Source organism: Anneissia japonica, unplaced genomic scaffold, assembly GCF_011630105.1.
Source record: "Anneissia japonica isolate Jap-2015-1 unplaced genomic scaffold, ASM1163010v1 scaffold3251_len166973_cov107, whole genome shotgun sequence".
NCBI classification, from domain to species: Eukaryota; Metazoa; Echinodermata; class Crinoidea; order Comatulida; family Comatulidae; genus Anneissia; species Anneissia japonica.
Window position 1 is genome coordinate 12,425 of NW_022689362.1, and position 13,869 is coordinate 26,293.

Sequence of the window (13,869 nt, forward strand, 5' to 3'; positions counted from 1 at the left end):
ACGCGTGGCCAACTATGGGATTAAACTGCCTTTAATCGCATCGCGTGGTCCACTCGTATACGCGTTGCTTTATTTTGCGAGGCTCCCTAACCCAAATTGTACTTGCCCATCAATTTCCCCCCCCCCCCAAAAAAAAAAAAAAAATTCAGGCCCTGACGCCGGCCACTGAATGTACGAGTTTAGAGAGCGGTGTAGGAAGTAAATTTTAGAGAGGGGTCGATGATGTTGGGGCTGAGGTACAGACTTTTTATTTTTCTAGCACTTCCAGCTGGCCTGAAATTGCACTGTCAGTCTCATTTGAATGTAATATTTTGTTACCTCCCCCCATTTATTTTATAATTTTGTAAAATGTAGGGCTTCCTCCTAATTTGTAACTTGAAATTTATTCAATATGCCGGTATATACAAGACAAAAAAATGCAAATAAAATATCATAGCTGTCCTACTATACATTTTTACATTTAAAGCATACATAAATAAAAACAAATGTAAAACTATTTGTATTGAAGTCATGCCTATATCAAAAATATTTTATTATTGACGAGGCAAAATGTTTATCACACTGTTGTAAGAAGAAAAATAATGGAATCATGAAAAATTGGTCTAAAAATCTAGCAAACCCCCAACTTTTTGTGATTTGGTGGAAGCTCAGTTACTTTTCGCAGACCCTTAAGGGATCCGCGGACCCCAGGTGGGGAACCACTGTTCTAGTTATGCTGTTAATGTTTACATTCTTAATTTTGGTTTCTTTTACAGAAAAAAGAGAAGCATCAACATCAAAACGACGAATGTTAAATGTGGGTATGTACTGGACGCTAAATGATTACTTCATATTATTTGAAACTTATTAAATAATTAGGCTCTAAAAAATATTGTTGATAGAGTTATGGTATTACTTATTAATTATTAGTTATTACCAACTTTGGTTATGGTAGTTCTTTATTCTTAACCAAGGAATTAGAAACAAAATTTAAAGTTGCATTGTATTTTTTCAATGAATTCGTTCCATAATCTGAAAATATTTACTTTTTACTTACTTTATAAAGATAATGAACTTTATGGTGTAACTATGAAAATGTAATTTTTAAATGATTTCAGTTTAGTCATAATATATAAGCAAAATAAAACAATTTTCAACTTTTGTTTTTGTCTATTTGATATACCTGCAAGAGTGCAAGTACTTCAATATTCCATATTTCATTTTCCAGCAGTTCAGCATTACGCAAACATTAAGACTGATGTCCCAGAGCTGGAGATTCGAAATTAAGTTACGTCTCACTAACCCCCTACTCAATATCTTATGCATGTTTTTATGCATGTGTATTTTACTGGTTTTACTTTAGTTATTATTTTTTCCTTATATGTGTCATTAAATTTAGTATTAATAATTGCTTGTTATATTTAGTGAATACCAATAATAGTTATAATTACTGTATATAAATCACCTGTTACTTATAAATGTAAGTTACTTTATTTGTCATATAGTAAAGAATACAAATGAAACTTGTTTTCCCGGCATTATATAAAACCAGTAAGACAAATAAAAATTGCACAAAATAACACACACTGATGCTCTGCAGTAACTATGCTGCTACAAAATGCACAAATTGTCAATTTCAATTTCTTATCAATAGGTATTGGAGAAGCATCTACATCAAAACGACCAAAGTTAGACAAAGGTACAGTATGTATTGGGTGTTGTTACAGCCACTAATGTAGAAAACAACAGCTAATGTACAATACAAGGGTGTTCCATACATTGTAGCCGAACTTTATTGCGTCCGAAACGATCCTACACCCCTAGGCCTATAATGGCTAGGCCACACTGTAGGCCTAAACTAGGGCATAATATAAGGCAGTATTTCATATTTATATTTATGTAATCCTTAAAGATGTTTATAGATTTAGCTAATCTTTCAATCTTTCGATATAGTACCTTTCAATGACTAATGGTTCATGAATATTCGAGAAAAGTGCATTTTAATAGTTGATGTTACCAAAATTCCATTGCTTAAAAAGCAGTAATTAAATACGAAAATATGTTAATTGGATTTTATAGAGTACTACAGTTTTACGTCACGATACTACATGATACTAATCCGTTGCTGTCGGCGACACAAAATGCGTTAAACCGGACGCAATTTTCCCCACTGATAAATCATTGATCCAAAATTCCAACGTAGTTATTAAGATATTGTATCTTAAGATATTGTATCTTAATTTTTCTTTATATATTTTAATTGATGATTTATGTATTCGATAACTAATAGAACATTTTGTTGGTAAATTATTAGGTTTTAAAATGCCTATAGCAGAAAGCCTATTCTAAACCATTAAAATTATGAAGTCATTCAGGCTTAATGAACAGTAACCAATGTCTGGTTGATAACAAATGTGTAAACTGTACTATGGATTTAGTGTGTTTCTTCAATTCAGGCATTTTACAGAGCGTCGGGACCCGGTTAGGCCTAGCCAATGACGGCTGATGGTAGGGGTGCCCGAATTACTAGCCTATTGTACCCCTATGTACGCACTCCATACATTTCAAACATTTAAACTGCAATATATGTGTGTTTATGTATCTTACCTTTCGAAGATATTGACTAATGGTTCATGAATATTCGAGAAAAGTGTATTTTAATAGTTGATGTTACCAAAATTCAATTGCTTAAAAAGCAGTATAAATACGAAAATATGTTAATTGGATTTTATAGAGTACTACAGTTTTACGTCACGATACTACATGATACTAATCCGTTGCTGTCGGCGACACAAAATGCGTTAAACCGGACGCAATTTTCTCCACTGACAAACCATTGATCCCAAATTCCAACGTAGTTATTAAGATATTGTATCTTAATTTTTCTTTATATATTTTAATTGATGATTTATGTATTCGATAACTAATATAATGCAAGCTTTTGTGTTTTTAGAACATTTTGTTGGTAAATTATTAGGTTTTCCTGTCTGTTAGCTGTATTTCGGTTAGCAAAATGTGCCGTCTTAGCTAGCTATGACAGATGTGTGTTACTTGATATTGAACGTCAGGTAGCGGCCCAAGCGGCGTCTCTACAACATGCTAAGCCTAGGCATATAACTAGCATTCCAGCGTGGGTTCCGAAGCGAGATGGAAACTCTTCAAATCAAAAACAGCGTAGGTCAAGGGGTCATCGAGGAGGGGTAAGGAACCGTCTTAAAAAGAAACAACATCACCCTCCGCTTCCGGTAATCACCCTTAGTAACGTTCGTTCTATCAAAAACAAAATTGACGATATACAAGCTCACTGTAAGTTCATCTCTGGAATTCTTTGTTTCACTGAATCATGGCTAAGCCAAGATATTCCTGATAGTGTAGTATAGTGTAGTGTATATATCACTGAATGACACTGGTAAATCCAGAGGAGGTGGACTGTGTATGTATGTTAACAGAAGATGGTGCACTAACAACAAGGTTAAGAAACAAGTTAGTGATGTGAATATTGAGTTATTATGTGTCGCGTTAAGGCCATTCTACCTGCCACGTGAATTTAACGAGCTTTACTTGTGCCTTATTTATATCCCACCTGACGCAAATACTGGTAAAGCAACAGATATTGCTTTTGATTGTGTTCAGGAAATTTCTGATTCATCGCCCGACTCCCCAAAATTTATATTAGGAGATATCAATCATGCAGATAGAGCATTGAAGTCCAGATTCCCTACATTTTACCGATGTGTTGATAAACCGACAAGGGGAGGGAACATTCTTGATCAATGTTACTGCTCAATTAAGAACTCATATAAATGTTTTATGCGTCCACCTTTCGGAAATTCTGATCATAATATTATCAACCTGATACCAACTTACAAACAAAAGATTAAAAGAGAACGCCCATGTAAAAGAACTTTTTAGCATTTGGAATGACAAAAGCATACATGTTTTACAATCATGTTTTGAGGACACTGATTAGGATACGCTTACAGAAGGAGAGAATTTAGAAAATGCAACATGCATTATGAATGAATATATTCGATTTTGTGAACAACAAGTAATAGATACCCGGACTGTCATAATTTACCCAAACGATTAACCCTGGATCAACAAATCTGTTAAACAAGTGATAAAGGAAAGAAAACAAGCATTTATAGTTGGAGACCAGGAGAAACTTAGGAAGCTTAAAATTCAATTGAAAAGAGAAATTCTAAAGGCTAAGGATACCTACAAGGAAAAACTACATGACTGTTTTCGCACTAACAAAGCAAAAGACGCTTGGGATTGTATGCGCAAGATGACAGGATGCAAGCCAAAGAATACAACTTTTGTTTTGGAAGGAAGTACAACTCAAGTTGCAAATGATATGAATAATTTCTTTGCCCGTTTTGAGAACGATTCTAATCAGGGCCAATTAGCATATAACACCTCTGATGCAGGCCGTATTGTCATTGGAAATTGGGAGGTTGAAAAATTATTCACAAAATTAAACACCAAAAAAGCTAGTGATCCAGACAAAATTAATTCAAGAATTCTTAAGATGTGCTCCAAACAGCTAGCAATACCTTTTACAAAACTCTTTCAGGAATCAATTGACTCTCACAAGATTCCATCATGTTGGAAAACCTCTACTATTATCCCTGTGCCAAAGAAATCGAAACCTACTGAAATAAATGATTACCGCCCTGTGGCTCTCACTTCGGTAGTCATGAAGTCCTTGAAGAAGCTCATAGCAAGACGTTGCCATTGCCATTGAAGGTGCATATAGATCAGCTACAGTTCGCTTACCAGTCGCGTAAATCCGCAGACGACGCAATTCTTACATTGGTTCACCTAATCCAACAGCATGTTAACAAAGCTGGCAATTTTGCAAGAGCAATGTTTATAGACTTCAGCTCTGCATTTAACACCATGAATCCATCCATACTAATGAGCAAACTTAGAGATCTGGAAGTGAACCCTTACATTATTATGTGGATCCAGGTCTTCCTGTGTAATCTCATTCAACGAGTTCAAATTTCACAAACTTTGTCTGATCCATTAACAACAAATATAGGCTCTCCACAAGGTAGTGTGATTTCACCACTACTGTTTATCTTATATACCAATGACTGTAGATCAAAATATAATGATACACATGTTTTGAAATATGCTAATGACACCGTAATTGTTGGTCTCATTAATAACAATTACATGGATACTTTAAAATGTTTTACTCAATGGTGTAAAGAGAATGACTTAAAACTTAACCGGAAGAAAACAAAGGAACTGATTGTAGACTTCAGACGGAAGCATAATGTAATTAGTCCTGTAAAGTTAGATGATGAAGAAATTGAAATTGTAAATAATCATAGTACCTTGGCATTGAAATTGATGACAAGCTTACATGGGAAAAGCAATGTGACAATTTGGTTAACAAGGGAATGTCACGCCTCCATTTACTAAGAAGGCTAAGGTCTTTTAATGTAGACAACACAATATTACAGTTATTTTATTTGTCAATGTTAGAAAGTGCACTAATATGTGGATGTGTCGTTTGGTTTAGTAGTATTAGAAAACAGGATTATGATAGAGTACAGAGAATTATTAAGCGTGCAAATAAAATAATATTTTGCCGAAATTTATTTATATCTAACACTTTATTTATATGCTGTATATTTTATGCTGGATGTTTTTATTAATTCAATTGCGATGTAATTATCTAAATGTAATTTCCTTTTGGACAATAAATTTATTTTGATCTCTTTGATATTGCCAAAGTAAAAGTTTAAACATTTTTTAAAATATAATACGTCCAATACTGCCACGAAGATATCCGCTTCTCTTGTGTGTGCACGTTGTCTGCTTGCGGTTTGAACAACCTTAAAGATCACAACCTCAGGGAAATATGTAATACAGTACTAGAATCTAGCTAAGACAAACTCCATTATGAAAGATACATATCACCCACTACTATAGTCTACAACTGGTTGCCGTCTGGGAAAAGACTAGGATGCTGCAACTGTAGAACAAGTTGGTTCCTTAACTCATTCGTTCCATATTCTATTAGATTGTTTAATGATTGGTTGGCTTAACGCATTATTTTTATGTAATGTTTTGTACTGTATATATAGTACTATGGACTTTTTGCCGAAATTTATTTATATCTAACACTTTATTTATATGCTGTATATTTTATGCTGGATGTTTTTATTAATTCAATTGCGATGTAATTATCTAAATGTAATTTCCTTTTGGACAATAAATTTATTTTGATCTCTTTGATATTGCCAAAGTAAAAGTTTAAACATTTTTAAAAATATAATACGTCCAATACTGCCACGAAAATATCCGCTTCTCTTGTGTGTGCACGTTGTCTGCTTGCGGTTTGAACAACCTTATTTGCATATCAATGAAGCACATAACATCACTAACTTAGAGAACAATAGAATCCAGTCGCATTTCCAATCTCCTTGTATAGTTGTCTAAATTTATGTAAACATCAATCATACACACATGTATAGTGTAGAGCTTGTCATGTTCACTGTGATTATTGTGATTGTACAGAAGCCCGTTAGTGTCAACAGTGAATAAAAATTTCAAATCAGTTAACTGGCGGCCGCCAGATAATTATGTGGCGGCCACCAGATAATTATGTGGCGGCTGCCAGATAATTATGTGTCAGTCGCCACATATTATCTGGCGGCCGCCAGTTAACTGATTTGAAATTTTTATTCACTGTTGACACTAACGGGCTTCTGTATGATTGTGATTGTAATAAAATATAATTATAACTGATTTCTTGGTAATTATATTATGTTAGTGGAAGCCTAGGAGGAAAGGAATGAACAATGTTAGGCTTTGCACTGGGGTTTCATCTCGGGATATAAATGGAGTATGACACCCATGTGAGGTAACAGAAACTTCAGGAAAGAACTAAAGACGACTATTTGGGAAAGTTTGTAGTGGATTACAGTAACCAACCTGAAATTTTAACTGGTAATGGGTGTTTATATTGCCCTTTCCCTTATGGTTATAAGTGCAAGTCAAGCCTCACTTATTTAGGAAAACAGTGGCAGGCAGAAAATTTAACATGTTATTTTGTTTATACTCTAGAACCAGGCGAAATGCAACGATATAGCATGACCAATATGCCACGTGGGATATGCCTGATCATCAACAATATGAAGTTCGAAGAGAAATGCGGATTGAGCGAACGTTTTGGTTCTAAGATTGATGAAGGTTTGTTGGGAAGAACTTGAGTTTTTTGGTGATCCGCTTCTCGAGCGGATCACCTCTTGTTATTGTACTGTCTCTTCTTTTTTTTTGGTGATCCCATCTGCTAGCGGATTACATCTTCTTATTGTCAGAGATCTTTTTTTTAATTCTAGGTTCTCCCCATTTCTTTTTAGCACGATATCTAAAAATTGGCACGAGATTCATACATGCACGCTTCAACAAACATTTAGCTTGGCCTGTAATAGTCACAATAAGGTTTTCAAAGTGCGCAATTTTGCGTTTTTATATTATCGATCATAGCCTAGCCAATTGCCATTTCGAAATTGTATTAAGTAAGCATTAACTTCAAGTCAATGTTAAATGTACCCTAATTTTACGCGTGCGCGTCATAACGCGCGTACGCGTGCGTCAAAATTTTAAAATGCTCTAAATCACATTTAGATTAAATTGGAGCACGTTTCAGGCCATTTTGAGCATTTCAAAATTTTTTGAAATTTACCACTACGCGTGCACATTTTTACGCGCGCAGCACGTATGGAAGATAGAAATTAATTTTTTTGTCACATTTTGGGTTCCTGACAAGTTTTGACAAGTTTCCAATCACTCTATGGCCAATAACAATGCCGTACGCACGCATCAAACATCTTTCTTTCGTCAAGCCTTTGATGACCCCATAATCAAATTAATCAGTCTTGATTTCTGAATCATATTTAGTGGATATAAACTTCAGGTCATGGTTAAACGTAATGTACATTATATTTTTGTGCGCCCGTAATAACGCGAGCGTTCGCGTGCGTCAAAATTAATATATGCTTTATATCATGTCTTTTTTTTAATCAGTTATAGCTCCTTAGGATGAAAGGTGACCCCTAACTTTTAATACATATTCTGAAAGCACATGAGCTGTAGATATGATTTTATATATCATAATAGCTGATCGGACAATGTGACGTCATCATATTGCCATCTGAATTTTTTTTTTTTTTAATTTCTTTTCTCAAAACATTGATGACGTCATATCTGAATAATATTAAATGGGTCAAGGTGTAATGTTAGGTATCTTACTTTTTTGTTTGTGCGTCTTAACGTGCGCGTACGTGTGCGTCAAAAATTACATACGCTTATAATTATGCCTATTTATAATCAAATATAGCTTCTTAGGATGAAAGGTGACCCCCAATTTTTATTACACATTCTAAAAGCACATATGTTGTAAATATGATTTTATATATCATAATAGCTGATCGGACATTGTGACGTCGCCATATTGCCATCTGAAGTAAAAAAAACTGAATTTTTATATATGATAAATACTATAAATGATCATTACACCTTCACCAACAGGCGTTTGTCTGAAAGTTGATACATATATATCTCATATCAGGAGACAACAGTGACATTAAGATGCGTATGTGCGTCATGACGTGCGCGTACGCATGAGTAAATCTTTTAAAACGCTCAAAATTCTTTTTTAACAAACTAAATTAGCGTATTTTGCCATTATCAGCATTTAAATATTGTTCAATCCGTGATGTCAGTGATCAGTGATGAGTTCAAATCTAGTCTTCTTCTTTCTTTCTCCCCTTTTCTGTTCGCACGATATCTCAAAAAATGCCACGAGTTATGCACAATAGCTGTCAACGAACATTTGGCATGGTCTGGAATAGTCATGGTACGCTTTTCAACGCGCTTAGTCATGCGTGACGTCATCTACGCGCAATTTTGCGTTTCTACATTATCGATCATATCAGCCTAACATTGCCGTTTCGAAATCGTGTTAAGTGAGCATTAACTTCGGGTTAATGTTGAATGTACTGTACCTTAATGTTACACGTGCGCTTCATTACGCGCGCGTACGCGTGCGTCAAATTTTTAAAAGGCTCAAAATCACTTTTGGACTAAATTAGAGCATGTTTCAGGCAATTTTGAGCATTTGAAAATTTTTCATAATTTTCCACTACGCGCGCAGTACGTATGGATCTAGAAATTAGGTTTTTTTACATATTTTGGGTTCCTGAAATTTTTTTCACAAATTTAAATTGTTTTCGGTCCATCTTATGGCCAATAGCAATGTCGTACGTGCACATCAAACATAGGGACCTTTGTGGGGATTTGTGCCGATATACAGTGAAAATATGCTAAAGTAAGGCCTATTTTTAATCAATTATAGCTCCTTAGGATGAAAGGTGACCCCCAATTTTTATTACATATTGTGAAACCACATAAGTTGTAAATATGATTTTATAGATCATAATGGCTGATCGGACATTGTGACGTCATCATTTTGCCATCTGAATTAAACAAACTGAATTTTATCGATGACGTCATTTTTTTAAATGCGCATTTGAGCGTATCTCGCTCATCCTTGGTCGATGGTCTTCCAACTTTGAGTATGTTATAGCAGAGACAATTTTCTTTCAAATATATGAATTCTTTTTCTTTTTGATGACGTCATCATGGTAAAAAAAAATGGTTTTTTTTTTTTTTTTTTTTTCTGACCCCCTCATCTATCTTTCCTCAAAACGTTGATGAGCCCATATCATCTTAACCAATCGTCATTTCTAAATCATATTAGGTGAGCATAAACTTCAGGTCAAGGTTGAATGTTATGTACCTTCATTTTCCGTTCGCGCTTTTTAGCGTGTACGTACGCGTATGTCAACATTTATGTATTCATATAGCTCCTTAGGATGAAAGGTGACCCCCAATTTTTATTACATATTCTGAAAGCACATGAGTTGAAGATACGATTTTTTAGATCATATTGGCTGATCGGACATTGGCTGATCTGACACTGTATCAAATGAAATTTGATCGTATTTTAAACATTTTAAATTTGTATTCTGAATTGATTCTATATATATTTATACTGTTTGATGTTTTTTATTGTAAATTCAACTATGTTTACCTAGTTGCTAAATAAATAAAGAATTTGAATTCATATCAGCAGTCACTCTTTGTGCCATCACCGTGCTCACGGGCGTCAAGCCCGTGAGCACGGTGATGGCATTTAAAATGCTGAAAATTATTCTTTTTAAAAAAAACTAGTTACAGAATATTTTAGCGTATTATAAAACTTTTCAATCAGCACTGCGCGCGCTTTATAAGGGTCAAAGTACGGCGGATCACCAAACTCGTCTTCAGTGATGAGTTCAAATCTAGTTTTTTTCATGGCATTTGTATGCATTGATTAAAACATCTAGTGACATTGTAGTGCCAACATTGGATACACTCCTAGTTAAGTATGAATAAAAATACATCTCAAACACTGATATGGTATGTTTCATCAACAGAAAATCTGAACAATCTTTTTACAAATTTGGGATTTGTTGTCATTGTTGAACGCAACAAAACTGCTCCGGATATGAAGCGTTTGTTAGAGGATGTAAGTCAATGGGATCATAAAAACTATGATTGTTTTGTTTGTTGTATCCTGTCTCATGGAGGCTTGGGAACCATTTGTGGTACTGATGGAGTACGCTGCAAGATATTAGACATCACCAGTCAATTCAAGCCTCTGCATTGCTGCAGCCTTTCTGGCAAACCAAAGTTATTCTTTATGCAAGCATGCCAAAGAAGTCCAAAAACTAAAAATGTACTCGTACAGACGGATGACAATGAGCCTAGTGAAAATAGCATACCGGAGGATGCTGATTTCTTGTTTGGCTATGCCACAGCTCCCGATAATGCGGCAATCCGCACTTCTCGAGGCTCTTGGTACATAACAGAGCTGACAAAAGCTTTAAAAGAGTATCACAACACTCATCATATTCTTGATATTCTAACATGTGTGAATAATGAGGTAAGCAAAGCTGTTGCAGGTACTTTTAAGCAGGTGCCAGCTCCTCAATATACCTTAAGAAAGCAGTTATTCCTCACTAAATCGTGAGTGAATTTTTAATATTTGTATGATAGTAGTACTATTGGTTAACACTTTATGTTAAATTGGACCTTTCGTTGAATCAAACTTAATAACTGAATAGTGGTTGGAATAAGCGCTTGTTTCACAAACACATGTGGTGTCCCAGAAAGGCATGTTTACGCTGTTGTTTCATAAGAATGTGGAACTTAGCAAAAGTAATTAAGGTTACGTAGCTTTGCGGATAGTCCATTACACAGAGCCAGAAAAACTACCAATATAGTGGTAGAGGTTGCAACTTGTGCATGGTTCATGCTGTATCCACTAGCCAGAGAAAAATTTTCTTTTAGGAACTTACCTCGAAAAAAAAAAGATAGTCCAACCTAGGCTTATATAATGCAACACTTAACGTAATATGTCTTGAAATCACGTATTTCACTTACACTAAAGACCAACAACGTCACTTCTGATTTGTGTGGTCGATTTCGTGAATGATGAGAGACGGAAAAGATTGTTAACAAATAGCACTTACCTGAAGATCCTGTTGTGTGATAGCACTGCCCAAGCCACAGGCACCTGGGTAGAGAAGACACTGTGGTGCTTATTCAAAATAGAATAATTTTGAATAAACATTGAGAGTGGCGCTTAGCGACAATATTCATATTTGTTGCAGTGCTTATTCTAGAATTAATGGTGCAAGGCTCAGAACATAAAGAGAAGATAATATACCGGTAATGAAAATAAATGATGTACACAAATTTTGTTTTAACTTTTTAAATTTTTTAGTTGGTGTGTTAAATATTTTGTATATAATGTGTAGGTTAATATGAAAAGAGTGAATGTAATAGTAAGTAGTTCTTCAGTATTGGTGAGCCTTCTATAATGAAATATTACAGTTCTGGGGCGGATGCAGGAATTGGTGGTAGGGGGTGCATGCATGAATAAATAGTACCTGTAGATGGCCAGAAATGATATTTTTATAATAGTAAAATTCATCATCATCACATCACTATATCATATAGTCAAAAATGAAGCGCAAAAATTTTTTCAAGATTTTGTTTTTTATCGACGATTTTCGGCAACCATAGAGATCTAAGTAGTATGTGTGATAACCATAGAAAATATAACTTAAACAATTTTCTTTGATGTATTTACTTTACCTAATTCAAAGCAGTAAGTCCACAACCATCTCTGCCACACTATGGTGGGGGCTGAGGTGGGTGAGAAAATTTGAGGAAATAGTACCTTTAGATGGCCGGAAATGACACTTATATAGTAAAATTCACCATTATCACACCATCATGTCTAGATGAAACGCCAGCAAATTTCTCACGATTTTTAGTCAGGGATTTTCGGAAAACACAGCAATCTAATTATTATGAGTGATGTACCATAGAAAAAAAAAATCTTACCAATAATTCATATCAACAATATAATATTTTTCTTTCTTCTTGATAGAATTTAGGGGGTTCGACCGCACTCTCTGCATCCGCCCCAGCAGTTTACTAAGAGGTGCAAGGTGAAGAACATTCTTCACAATATGATAGTGTTATATTGATCATGTACAAAAAAACTGTGAGGCATTCCTATATGTTTTAGGCTTACAATTTATACTTAAAAATGATGATGTGGTTTGTAATATAAGTAATAAATTACGTTTAATATTTTGTAGTACTAATATTATTGACATTTCCCAAAAATGGTCGTTTTCTCTACGTAGACTATATACACCCATTGCTTAACAATGGGCTAATAGCTTCACATGAGCTTTCTCTTTTGTTTTTGTTTTTTTAGGTAGCTTTGATCAGTAGAGTAAGAATGCTTTGATCTTTAATTTAAATCACTGTTATGTCACCTGCTAGAGGTAATATTTTGATTGGTTTACACTTTTGGTACTTATACGCTTGTTAATATGAATTATTTTTTCATTCCTGATGATGACAAAAAGTTGAAATATTGAATCTCAACATGATGGCATGCATTCAATACTTGGAGTTTGTATTATAATTTCTTATGCATTTGTGTTGAATGGCTACACCCCTAGACGGATATTTGACGAATTATGGCGAATTTTTATTACTTATTTGATAGGCATCGAGCTACTATAATATGACTTCATGTAGGCTGTTTTCTAATGTCGAAATGAGCTTCCAAACCCAAAACATTTTGAACAAAACAAGAAACAAAGAGTATGCAATGTAACCATCTAATTTATTTTCAAGGGGGTGGTTTACGAGGATTGGGCCTCTTGCGCCACCACTGGATTCAATAATCTGCTGTATCCCTTACTCTGCCATTTTTGATAGGTGATGGTCTGCGACCAGTAGAACTGAAAGAGCACTGGTAAATATTTATTACTTCGTAATTTGCATAACAAATTTATAAACCATGGCTTCCTAAGATGTCATTATTTATATATAATGGCACTCTACCAATATATATTGGCAGTATTAAGAAACCATTATTTAGATATAATAACCTTGACACGATAACACGTGTGCATTATATACATACAATGAGTTTCAAGTCCAAGCATTATATACATATAATAGTTTTGCGACAGCTATTATTTATATATAATGAAATGTAAAAGCAGTTATTTATATATAATGAGTTTTAAGTCAATTCATTATTTATATATAATAAAATCAGTGAACTTATATATAAATAATTTTAAGTTACCGGTACTTTTCATTATTTATATATAATGATGTGTTACCACTTATTTATATATAATGAAACCAGTAACCTTATTATATATAAATATTGTTTGGTTACCCTTTCATTATTTATATATAATGAAATCAGTAAACTAATTATAT

The 13,869-nt window shown here is 34.2% G+C and overlaps 1 protein-coding gene across 2 annotated transcripts in view; it reads left to right on the plus strand.

The window, feature by feature from the left end:
• Positions 1-13,033, plus strand: part of LOC117124678 (caspase-8-like) — a 21,726-nt gene extending 8,693 nt beyond the window's left edge. For both annotated transcript variants that reach the window (XM_033271020.1, XM_033271013.1), the window contains exons 6-9: positions 756-800; positions 1,634-1,678; positions 7,066-7,191; positions 10,482-13,033. In XM_033271020.1, the coding sequence (XP_033126911.1) occupies positions 756-800; positions 1,634-1,678; positions 7,066-7,191; positions 10,482-11,077 (812 nt within the window). In that variant the 3' untranslated portion in view covers positions 11,078-13,033. The remainder of the gene's footprint in view (positions 1-755; positions 801-1,633; positions 1,679-7,065; positions 7,192-10,481) is intronic.
• Positions 13,034-13,869: the final 836 nt, after the last annotated feature.